Here is an 11,505-nt window from a genome sequence, read left to right on the forward strand (position 1 = left end):
TTTTTTTTTTTTTTTTTTTTTTTTTTTTTTTTTTTTTTTTTTTTAATTATCAATTTCAATTTGAAGAAAAGGAAAAATATAAATAAAGATTAGACTAAATATATAATACGCTCGTACTACGAATTCTACACATACGTCATTTGATGCAACCCGACACTCTTCAATGCTAACCTTTTGTTCGTAGCGTCTCGATGCTACATTGAAACACGAGGGCAAAATTGGAAAATTGAACCAATGTCTAGACTCTACGATTAGGGCTTCGGCCCGAACATTTGAAAGAATTGTGGGCTTTTGGCTTCTATTTCGATTTTTCACTTTGATGCAATTTCGGATTGATTAGTCAAAAGCTAGAGAATACGCTTAAAAGCTAAGAAAAAATTCAAAGTTCCAGGTCACGAAACATGATATTGAAAGCGAGTTTGGTACGTGTCGAAAACTTCTCTCTCTCTTTTACTTTATAGTTTCCTATTTTAGACTTGTTCACGTTTTTTTTATTGCACCAATTATTCGCGTATGGTTACACGATTTTCTAATCTGTGGGTTACAGATTCTTTTCGTGTGGTCTAAGTTAGTTTCATCCGGACCCTGAAATTCTGGCATGAACGGGAAGAATTTTCGTGTAAATCACGCTAGTTTTCTAATATGGTAAGAGAGTTAATTGAACTTGGAAAAGAAATTAACTAAACGTTCAGACATTTACCTTCGATTAAGAGGTAAAAAATTTGAGTTTATTTCTCGGTAAATGACTTCAGACATCGTGCCAATGAACTACGATACTAAGAACGTGAATATTCGTTTACCCAGTAAAGTAATTAACTCAATATAGCATGATTCTATTCAGTAATCTAAATGAAAATTATATATGTTATAAGGATCCCACCAACCACTAGGTAGTAGTGCTAGGGAGGTCCTAGCAACTTTTTCGATGATTAAGACCTCTCGTCAACGTCAAGATCCTCGTGCTACCAACTTAACTATATTTAACTTTAGGTTAAAATCATTTTTTTCGAGCCAAACAATTGGACAGTGTGACAACAACGACGCTGGCTCCCAATAGGGCAGATTATGAGATCCCTAGTAGACGTGTTTTAAAACCATAAGACTAACAACAATACGTAATGGGGTCAAAGCAGACAATGTCTACTAACAGTGAGTTTGAGTTGTTACAAATGGTATCAGAGCCAAACACTAGGTAGTGTGCTAGCGAGGACATTAGACCCTCAACCGGGGTGAATTGTGAGATCCCTAGTAGACGCGTTTTAAAACCATAAGACTGACAACGATACGTAATGGGTCAAAACAGACAATGTCTACTAACAGTGAGTTTGAGCTGTTACAAATGGTATCAGAGCCAAACACCAGGCAGTGTGCCAACGATAACGTTAAGCCCTCAACAGGGGTGGATTGTGAGATCCCTAATAGACACGTTTTAAAACCATAAGACTGACAATGATACGTAATGGGTCAAAACAGACAATGTCTACTAACAGTGAGTTTGAGCTGTTACAAATGGTATCAGAGCCAAACACGGGTAGTATGCCAACGAGGACATTAAGCCCTCAAGAGGGGACAAAGCCAAACACGGGCCGTGTGCCAACGAGGACATTAAGCCCTTGAGAGAGGTGGATTGTGAGATCCTTAATATATTATTATTATTATTAATATTAAATTATAACATCTAATTACTTAAAATTAAATTTAATAACCGAGTCGTCTGTTAGGGAAATATATATATATATATATATATATATATATATATAATCGAGTACTATAACACATTATCAGTTTAACACCACAATACAATTTAATCAATTAAATTACTAAAACTGGAAACGTCTTCATTAAGAAAAATACAAAAATTTCAAAGTTGTCGTTAGAGCCGACTTTTTTACCCCACTCGTTACTCTCGTGCCACAAACTTTCCTTATTTGAAAATCATTTAAAAAATAGGGTGAGTATTAAAAATACTCCGTAAGACACTTCCTTGTTTAAGTCAGATATATGATCTTTTATATATCTAATGAAACATAATCGAGGAACCCTAATGGTTAATTACCCAAAATACACAGTGTAATCGTCCTACTAGAAAATGTGATCGTTTAGTTTATATTTACACGACATCAATAATTATACGACATGGTATTATAAAATAATGACATTTTAACCTATAGTAACACTGACGAAACTTTACCATTGTATCTAAAAAGTATTTGTGGGTAACGTTTTTTGTGATCTCACACATTGGTTGGGGAGGAGAACAAACCACCATTTATAAGGATGTGGAAACATTCCCCTTGCAGACGCGTTTTAAAGCTTTGAGGGGAAGTCCAAAAAGAACAATATCTGCTAGCGGTGGATCTCGGGCGTTACATTACCATTGTATCTAAAAAGTCTTTGCGGGTAACCTTTTTACTCAAAGGTTGACGTGATACACTGAATAGATACTCGATACTGGAATAATGATATGTATTTTAAACCAATTTTTCTTGTTTATTTAACTTTATTTTATGCCTACTTCTTTACGTCGTGTTACATCATATCATATTAATTGAGAATTATTTATATAAATAAATAAATAAAGAGAGTAAAAAAGAAATAATTGGAGAATTAATATAATAAAATGGTATAACTGTTGGAAGAAGCGGTCCGAAGGTGAGGGTGAAGGGTTTAGACCACGCGCAAGGAGTCGCGTGAGAGGCAGACGCTTGGGTGATCCACCCACTTTGTTGTTACTGATTCACTTCTCATTGCACTACCACCACTGAAAAAGAGAAAAGGCTAAAATGTTAGCAGGAATCTGATGAACGTGGCGTAACCAAAGCGAGAGTTAATTCTAAATCTCCTAATCGCGAGAGTCTTCAAATCTTCGTCGTCCGTTTTTCGTCTCTAAAGATCGTCAGCAACAATGGAGGGACGGATGTTTTGGTTGGTTTCGTTACTCTATTCTCTCTCTTTTTAGTTTTTTTGTGTGGAGAGGAGAAGACAACGCCCTTTCCTTTCTTTCTCTCTCCCTCTCTCTCTCTAAAAAAACCCACTTACTGAAATCGTCAATCAATCCCCATATACATAACTTTTCGTTTCGATTCTCTGTTTCCCCCCCTTTTTTTGGTTTTGGGAAGGAAATTGGATGGTGGGTTTTTGATTTTTGTCGAAATTGGTGCTCTGGTGGTGGTGGGTTGTGGTGGAAATGGGGATTTGGGTGGTGGGTTTTGATGGGATGAGTTCTTCGCCGGCGATGAGGCGGTGATTTCAGGACCATGTTCCTCTGCGATGGAGTACGATTCTGGAATTCCGATGTCTGTGACGGAGGGACACTCCTNCTACCACCACTGAAAAAGAGAAAAGGCTAAAATGTTAGCAGGAATCTGATGAACGTGGCGTAACCAAAGCGAGAGTTAATTCTAAATCTCCTAATCGCGAGAGTCTTCAAATCTTCGTCGTCCGTTTTTCGTCTCTAAAGATCGTCAGCAACAATGGAGGGACGGATGTTTTGGTTGGTTTCGTTACTCTATTCTCTCTCTTTTTAGTTTTTTTGTGTGGAGAGGAGAAGACAACGCCCTTTCCTTTCTTTCTCTCTCCCTCTCTCTCTCTAAAAAAACCCACTTACTGAAATCGTCAATCAATCCCCATATACATAACTTTTCGTTTCGATTCTCTGTTTCCCCCCCTTTTTTTGGTTTTGGGAAGGAAATTGGATGGTGGGTTTTTGATTTTTGTCGAAATTGGTGCTCTGGTGGTGGTGGGTTGTGGTGGAAATGGGGATTTGGGTGGTGGGTTTTGATGGGATGAGTTCTTCGCCGGCGATGAGGCGGTGATTTCAGGACCATGTTCCTCTGCGATGGAGTACGATTCTGGAATTCCGATGTCTGTGACGGAGGGACACTCCTCTGCTCTCACACCATCCTTGCGCGAAGGTTCTCTTGCTAATTTCGGTATCGTTTATTCGTTTCTTTTTCCCCCTTTTCCCTTTTGCAGATTGCAATTTCTTCTTACTCTCTCTCTTTTTGTTGTTTGCTTATCTGGGTTTTTGTGATGTGTTTGACTCATCCATTTCGATGTGCACATACTCTTATCTGATTGTTTTCTACGTTAATCCTCTGCTTTGCCCATGTCTTGCATCGAGTTTTCGTTTCGATCTGTGGTGTATGCCTCTGTTTTGCTGGATTTTTGTTCGTGGTTGTTGTTTTTTTGGTCTCGAATGATCCCGAGGAAGAGATTTAATTAAATTCCTGATACATTTCCGGTTCATATCTTTGTCTCAATCTCCATTGGAGGCACGATGGTTGCTCTGATGATGGTATGATCCATATAAAATGTTATTTCGTAAATTTTTACCCATTATACGTTTGTAATGTTTACAAAATTTCTGTGGAATAGAAAGTGGTTGATCCATCTTATACTCAGCTGCTTCCAGCCTCTTCTGCTTTTTATGGCAAAACTTTTGGATTCTAGACTTGGAAAGTTGAGATGCTCCCTTGAAGTTATGAGGTTCATTTTATAATGAATGTAATCGAGAATCACAAGAAAACAAAACAAAACAAAACAAAAACACAAGGATCCTTCTAGATTGGAAGGTGTTTTTGTAAGTAGTTCTTGTTGGGAGGGAGAGCCCTCTTCCCCGGCCTCTAAGTTGTCTTTCGTGTAATGCATCTTTTAAGTTTCGTTTCAAAAAAGTGCAAGTAAAAGTCCTTGATTGAAAAAGTTGTATTCGTTTAATGGGTTCGTCGACAAAGGTCCCAATTCGGTTGCATTATGAGACAGCTTAAGATGTTCTAAATGATAAAGCATTTGAAGAGGTTTTATCTACTTTTGGTTTAGCTTTTTGCTGTTTGGTTTGGTCTTAATGGGTCGTCATTTTAGTTTTTCGTTCAGACTCTTGTATTTTCGTCTTTGTTGTTGGACGTTTTAATCTATTTCCCTTTGGGTGGTTGTATCCTTGAATACTGTTCTTCCTTTTCGTCCACCGCTGAGAAGTTTGTACTTGTTAAGAAGAAAATGTGTGGATCCCTTTCCTGTTTATATCTGGCTATGTGCTCTCTTTCACAAGGTAATCCAAAAGAGTCATTATTTGTGTCACATCTCAAGAGAAAGCTTTCCGGTTATCTCTCAAATTATAGGCATTGAAGCGATTGAGCGGTAGAAAGAAATAAAACTTTGCACACACCTCTCATTCTCCCTTTATTGATATAATAGAAAGCTTAAGCCCTTTCGATTGATCACGTGAGAAGCCCTCAATGAACTGCCTATAGTATAATATATACTAATCCGAGGAAGAATTGTAGTTTCTGCACCTTGCGTGATGTCTCCCAGTCCATCACGACTTGCATGCACCTTCTCTTGTTCCAACCAACTCATGTTGTCGCCCATCCAGTGCCCAAGGAACTAGACCTTATGCAAAGAACTAGTTAATCACCTTCTCAACCTGGTTCTAAGTGATAAGGAATTAAGAATTAACTATAGTTATGGAATCAAGAAATGAATTTCGGAGGATCATAACGTGACTTATCGAAGTGCTTTACTTCGAAGAACAACAAAAAAAAGGCTCTTTTAGTGTTGTGTGTTTCCTATCAGCTATGTTGAAGCTTTTTGTAACATTCTTTTGTGCGTTCTTCTCTCCGATCATAATCAAAATGGACTGTGTTCTGACTAAGGAAGCGTATTAGCTAGGGGAAGGCGGGAAATCTTTTTAGGCATTGTAAAAATGGTTTTGTATATTACTTTGTACAATTGCCTCAAGGATGCAATGGTACTCATATTACTATTCTATTCTTGGGCGTTCTATGCATTTATTCCGTTCACGCACCGCAAACTTCTATCTATTCATCATTTTCAATTCCACTTTGAATTGTGAATTTTCTCCATTGCTTCCCCGAACCATATATTCGAGCATATCTAACTATATTTTAGTTTTTGTTCGTACGTGAGCTTCATATATTTAGAATAGTATAGGTATCAAGTTTTGTGTCTTCAATATATTTTTCTTCTTTATAATGGGAGACTTACTTATCTAATGTCATACCAGATGCACTGTGGCAAATGAACTTAGGATCAGGTGAAATAATGGGATCTGGATCTTATCCCGTGCGACCCGGAGAGCCAGACTGTTCTTATTACATCAGAACTGGCCTATGCAGATTTGGAGCTACGTGTAGATTTAATCATCCACCTAATAGGGAGCTGGTAATAAGCCGAAATGTGAATCTTTTAGTTTCTTAATTTATCGTCATTTTATGTTCTAAACATGCTAACTGAACGAACTGAACGGCTTTGGAGCTTCCCTAAAGTTGTTTATACTTAGTGGATAGAGCTATGAGTAGGAAATTAAAAGTGGTAAAACTTGTTTGTAACCTTAACTCGATGAACCTACTCGTCTCTCCGTTCATTCATTCACCTCACACTGTATAAGCCTGAAGCTAAAGATTTGAAATCATTTTATTCGCACAACAGGTTTGTCCTTGCACACACCGACCTTTTTTTTTAACTCGATTATGTGCTGAACTAAAAATAACAGATTATTCATCTACAGTATTTGAGAGTCGTTCTTGAAAATTTACAATTCATCTTGTGATGGAGTCATCCGTGATTTACTACACTTTACGTTCAGGCTATTGCCACTGCAAGAATGAAGGGGGAGTTCCCGGAAAGAATTGGACAACCAGAATGCCAGGCACGTACTTTTTTAATTAACGTATTACATCATGCGACATTTTATTCATTATAAATCTGCATATCAACATTTGGTTTTAGAGGTTTCGGTTTTGGTTTGGATTCAGGTCGTTTGTGTGACTTCGTAATACGATAGGTTTCTGTTGTTTTTTCAAGTTTTGGGGACTTCTTTTGCAACCTTTGTACTGTATAAATGAAATGTCCTTTTAAAAGAAAACACGGAAAGGAAAACCTGCACGTCATCATTAAGCTCCTAGCTACGTCGATGAGTAAACTATAACATGTTCAAGTTAATATGATGATTACATACTTCGACGGGACGAAGAAAAGAGAATTTAGGTGATCTTATTTACCTCTAGATGGTTTCTTGTAATTTTATGGTGTATAAAGTTAAGGAGATCAATGACGAGAATGATGTGATCGTTCACATAACATAGCAAGCTAATACCGGTTAAAGCACCTTAGAACTTCCTCCGAGAGACAGCCGAGAGTATTTCCATTCGATAATTACTTGGTCGAAGAATATAATCAGTTCATTAGCTAATGGGATGTACTTATTTATCTCATATGTATATCAGGAATATTATTTTTTATGGTTCGGTTTGGTTTAGAATAACAAGGTCTCGGATATTATATTGTTTCGCTGGGTCTTGATTGACTCTTGACTTTTGTGGATGCTTAGCTTTATAAGAACTTAAATGGGCTCTAAACGGTCGAAGTATAGAACGTTTCCTTTATTTTTTACTATGATAATGACGTTTTCATTTGCACGTAATCCAGTACTACCTGAAGACAGGAACTTGCAAGTTCGGGGCTACGTGCAAGTTTCATCATCCTAGAGACAAGGCTGGGATTGCTGGAAGAGTTGCCTTAAATATTATTGGCTATCCACTTCGCCCGGTTAGGATACAACTTCTCCCTTTTAAAGATCTTCGATTGTCGAGCTACCTATGCTTTTATGCTAAAAATATTCATTGTTCATCCTCTCCTCCTCACTTCCAATTGTGCAGAGTGAACCTGAATGTGCTTATTATATAAGAACTGGACAATGTAAGTTCGGAAATACATGTAAATTCCACCATCCTCAACCGACTAATATGATGGTCTCACTGCGCGGTTCTCCTATTTATCCAACCGTACAATCGCCAACTCCTGGTCAGCAATCATATCCAGGAGGAAGTACAAATTGGTCGAGGGCGTCGTTCATTCCTAGTCCACGATGGGAAGGCCCTTCCAGTTATGCATCTTTAATATTACCTCAGGGAGTTCTTTCTGTTCCAGGTTGGAATGCATTCAATGTAAGTCTTATTCCTTACCCATGTTTGGCATAAGTCTGGTGTATATATTGTTATGTTTGTTTACTTGAAAGTCGATGGTTCGATCTCCTCCTCGCAATTGTTGAACTCAAAAATATATATGTTATATGTGTGTGTATACGTTCAGCAGCTTTCGGGGGGGGGTTTTTTTCCTTTGTCTTCTGCCAATTACGTTTCGAAGAAGGTTCAATGGTGGCTGCTACACCCTCTAGTGGATAAATGTTCAGTCTATCGCTTCGTTTTACCCTTAAGTAACATAAGATGGTGATTTTTACAGGATCAGCTCGGATCGGTTTCATCTTCAGAAAGTCCACAACAAACGGTAGGACGAGTGACTGAGTTAATGCAGGATCTGTAGCAGTCTCTTCTCCGATACGTTCTAACCGTCCTATTTGGGTTTTTTGACATTGCAGAGGGAGAATGTATTCCCTGAGAGACCTGGCCAGCCTGAATGTCAGTTTTATATGAAGACTGGAGATTGCAAGTTCGGTGCCGTTTGTCGATTTCATCATCCCAGAGAAAGAGTACTTCCTGCCCCAGATTGTGTCTTGAGTCCTATAGGCCTGCCGTTACGTCCGGTGAGTTAGTCGTGATGAAATAGCTACTTTGATGTTCTAATTTACGCGGCGATATGTGGATCTGTAGATTAGAGACCCTTTTCCTGGTTTGATTCAATTCAAGTATGTTCTAACTAATATTAACACGAACAGGGAGAACCTTTGTGCATCTTCTATTCTCGTTACGGGATCTGTAAGTTCGGTCCAAGCTGCAAGTTCGATCACCCTATGGGAATCTTCACATACAATCTCTCAGCAGCAGCAGCAGCAGCAGCATCATCAGCCAACGCCCCAGTTCAGCATTTGTTTGGGACGTCTTCAGGATCAACTGCACTGAACTTGTCATCTGAAGGGCTAGTCGAAGCAGGATCTGCAAAACCGAGACGACTATCAATCTCGGAGACGCGAGAGATGCCATCTGACGACGAAAATATCGACACAGAAGGCTGAACACCGCCTTTTTACTCCTTTTACAATCTTTTGGAAGATAAAAAGAAGAAGAAGAAGAAGAGGTATTTGTAAATTCATTATGCCTTGCCTTGCAGGAAGGAAAAAAGATGTACAGGAGGGAGGGTTCATGTAAAGTTGATCCTGTTTTTTATGTCTGAAAACGCATGTTTCAGATGGCAGCAGAGATTAATTCCTCTGAGTTTTACTTTTTTTTTTCTTTTTTTAAATTTTATTTTATGTTTCTGCATTGTTGTATAAAAGGATCTGCAGATTATGTCGGGTTTTTTGTTCATCTTTGGTAAAAACAACAATTCATCATGAACTGCTTTCTCTTTGGGCTTTGGGAGTTTAAATTCTTGTAAAGAAACGCTTTGCTATTTCTCCCCAAATTTTGATGGCCTCTTTGGCTCTTCAATCAATCAATAATCTTGTTCTTCATGCTTTCAAATGTGTTTCTTACAGCACAGAGCTTGTGGATGAACTTCCTGTGGTTTGTTTCTATGTTTTGTTGTCTCAGGGTTTGAGTCTTCTTTATCAGTTCTGAAGCAAAATGGGCATGTCTTGGCTTCTCTCGAGCAGTTCGAAGAGTCGAAATCATGACAAATTGGGTTCTAGAACTCGACCCTGAATCAACATATCTGAAATTTCTAGTGATGGTAAGTTGTAGGGTTCGAAGAGTCGAAATCACGACAAATTGGGTTCTAGAACTCGACCCTGAATCAACATATCTGAAATTTCTAGTGATGGTAAGTTGTAGGGTTCGAAGAGTCGAAATCACGACAAATTGGGTTCTAGAACTCGACCCTGAATCAACATATCTGAAATTTCTAGTGATGGTAAGTTGTAGGGTTCGAAGAGTCGAAATCACGACAAATTGGGTTCTAGAACTCGACCCTGAATCAACATATCTGAAATTTCTAGTGATGGTAAGTTGTAGGGTTCGAAGAGTCGAAATCACGACAAATTGGGTTCTAGAACTCGACCCTGAATCAACATATCTGAAATTTCTAGTGATGGTAAGTTGTAGGGTTCGAAGAGTCGAAATCACGACAAATTGGGTTCTAGAACTCGACCCTGAATCAACATATCTGAAATTTCTAGTGATGGTAAGTTGTAGGGTTTTGTGAGATCCCACAACATTCCTTACTTCTTCCTACTAGACGCATTTTAAATAGGTTGATGGAGATACATACTGGGTCAAAACGAATAATATATGTTAGCGGTGGGCTTGGACTGTTATAAATAGTATTAGAGCCAAACACCGAAAGGTGTGCTCGCGAGAACGCTGGTCCCCAAGGGGTGGTTACAAATAGTTTAGAGCTTAGAACCCGACACCAAGCAATGTGGGGCTTGGGCTTGGACTGTTACAAAGGTATTAGGGCCAAACACCGAAAGGTGTGCTAGCTAGAACGCTAGTCTCCAAGGGGTGGTTACAAATGGTATAGAACTCAGAGCCAGACACCAGACAATGTGGGGGCTTAGGCTTGGACTGTTACAAATGGTATTAGAGCCAAACACCGAAAGGTGTGCTAATGAGAACCTGGTCCCTAAGGATGGTACAAATGGTATTAGAGCCCAGGGCCAAACACGAGTCAATGTGTAAACGAAGATGCTGGCCTTTAAGGGGGTGGATTGTGAGATCCCACATCGGTTAAAGAGGGAAATGTAACATTCCTTACCTCTCTATAGCATATGCATTTTAAAACCATGAGACTGACGACAATAAACAACAGGCAAAAGCAGACAATATCGGTTAGAAATGAGGACGTTGGCCCCAAAGGAAGTGATTATAAATAGTATCAGAGCCAAACATCAAATGATGTACTAGTGAGGACGTTGGCCTCCAAAGAGGACGAATTATGAGATAAACATTCTTTACCTCTTTATAGCAGACGTATTTTATTACCTCTTTATAGCAGACGTATTTTAAAACCGTGAAGTTAACGAACATGCAAACTCATTAAATCTAAAGCCATCATGTAATATTGTGATTCGAGTTCGTAAACCGAGAGGCAAAAGGTTGTTTTTTAATCTTATTATTAAGAATAGAATACTATTATTTTTCAACTTGTTTAAAAAATTATGGACGTTTTGGATGCTCTCATGCGTACTCATTATGGCATGCATACTTTTTTTCATGCCCATCAAATCATCGTTCTTATACAATCATAACGTTCGGTTCAAGTATTAGTTCAATAGATAAGATCTCGTTCGATAACTATTTTATTTTTTATTTTTGATAATCTCAATTTATTCACAATAATCTTAATTTTATTAAGAAAACATTTGAATTTTTAGTTAATTTATTCACAATTTATAAGATTCATTATTAAAAATAAAAAATCAAATGATCATCAAACACGGTTTCATTTAATTTAAATTAAAAGTTAATTTAATCAGGCCCCATAGATTGTGATATCTAGATTGGTATAACGGGCTAAAGTGAACATATTTGTCAGTGGCAAGCTTGGACGGTTACAAACAAGATTAGAGCAAAGAACAGTGTGTCAGCAAAG

At 38.2% G+C, this 11,505-nt stretch overlaps 1 protein-coding gene across 3 annotated transcripts; it reads left to right on the plus strand.

Moving 5' to 3' along the window:
- The first annotated feature begins 3,356 nt into the window (after positions 1-3,356).
- On the plus strand, positions 3,357-9,408 carry LOC111779989 (zinc finger CCCH domain-containing protein ZFN-like). 3 transcript variants are annotated; one of them, XM_023660215.1, is made up of 8 exons: positions 3,360-3,932; positions 6,023-6,180; positions 6,605-6,667; positions 7,447-7,566; positions 7,677-7,964; positions 8,260-8,304; positions 8,396-8,560; positions 8,693-9,408. In XM_023660215.1, the coding sequence occupies exons 1-8, from the start codon at positions 3,839-3,841 to the stop codon at positions 8,987-8,989; spliced, it is 1,230 nt and encodes a 409-aa protein (XP_023515983.1). In that variant the 5' UTR covers positions 3,360-3,838; the 3' UTR covers positions 8,990-9,408. The 3 variants fall into 3 exon arrangements, with proteins under 3 accessions (XP_023515985.1, XP_023515983.1, XP_023515984.1); XM_023660216.1 differs by having other exon boundaries at positions 3,361-3,914; XM_023660217.1 differs by lacking the exon at positions 8,693-9,408 and having other exon boundaries at positions 3,357-3,932; positions 8,396-8,569.
- Positions 9,409-11,505: the final 2,097 nt, after the last annotated feature.

Source organism: Cucurbita pepo, chromosome LG18 (genome assembly GCF_002806865.2).
Source record: "Cucurbita pepo subsp. pepo cultivar mu-cu-16 chromosome LG18, ASM280686v2, whole genome shotgun sequence".
Taxonomy (NCBI): domain Eukaryota; kingdom Viridiplantae; phylum Streptophyta; class Magnoliopsida; order Cucurbitales; family Cucurbitaceae; genus Cucurbita; species Cucurbita pepo.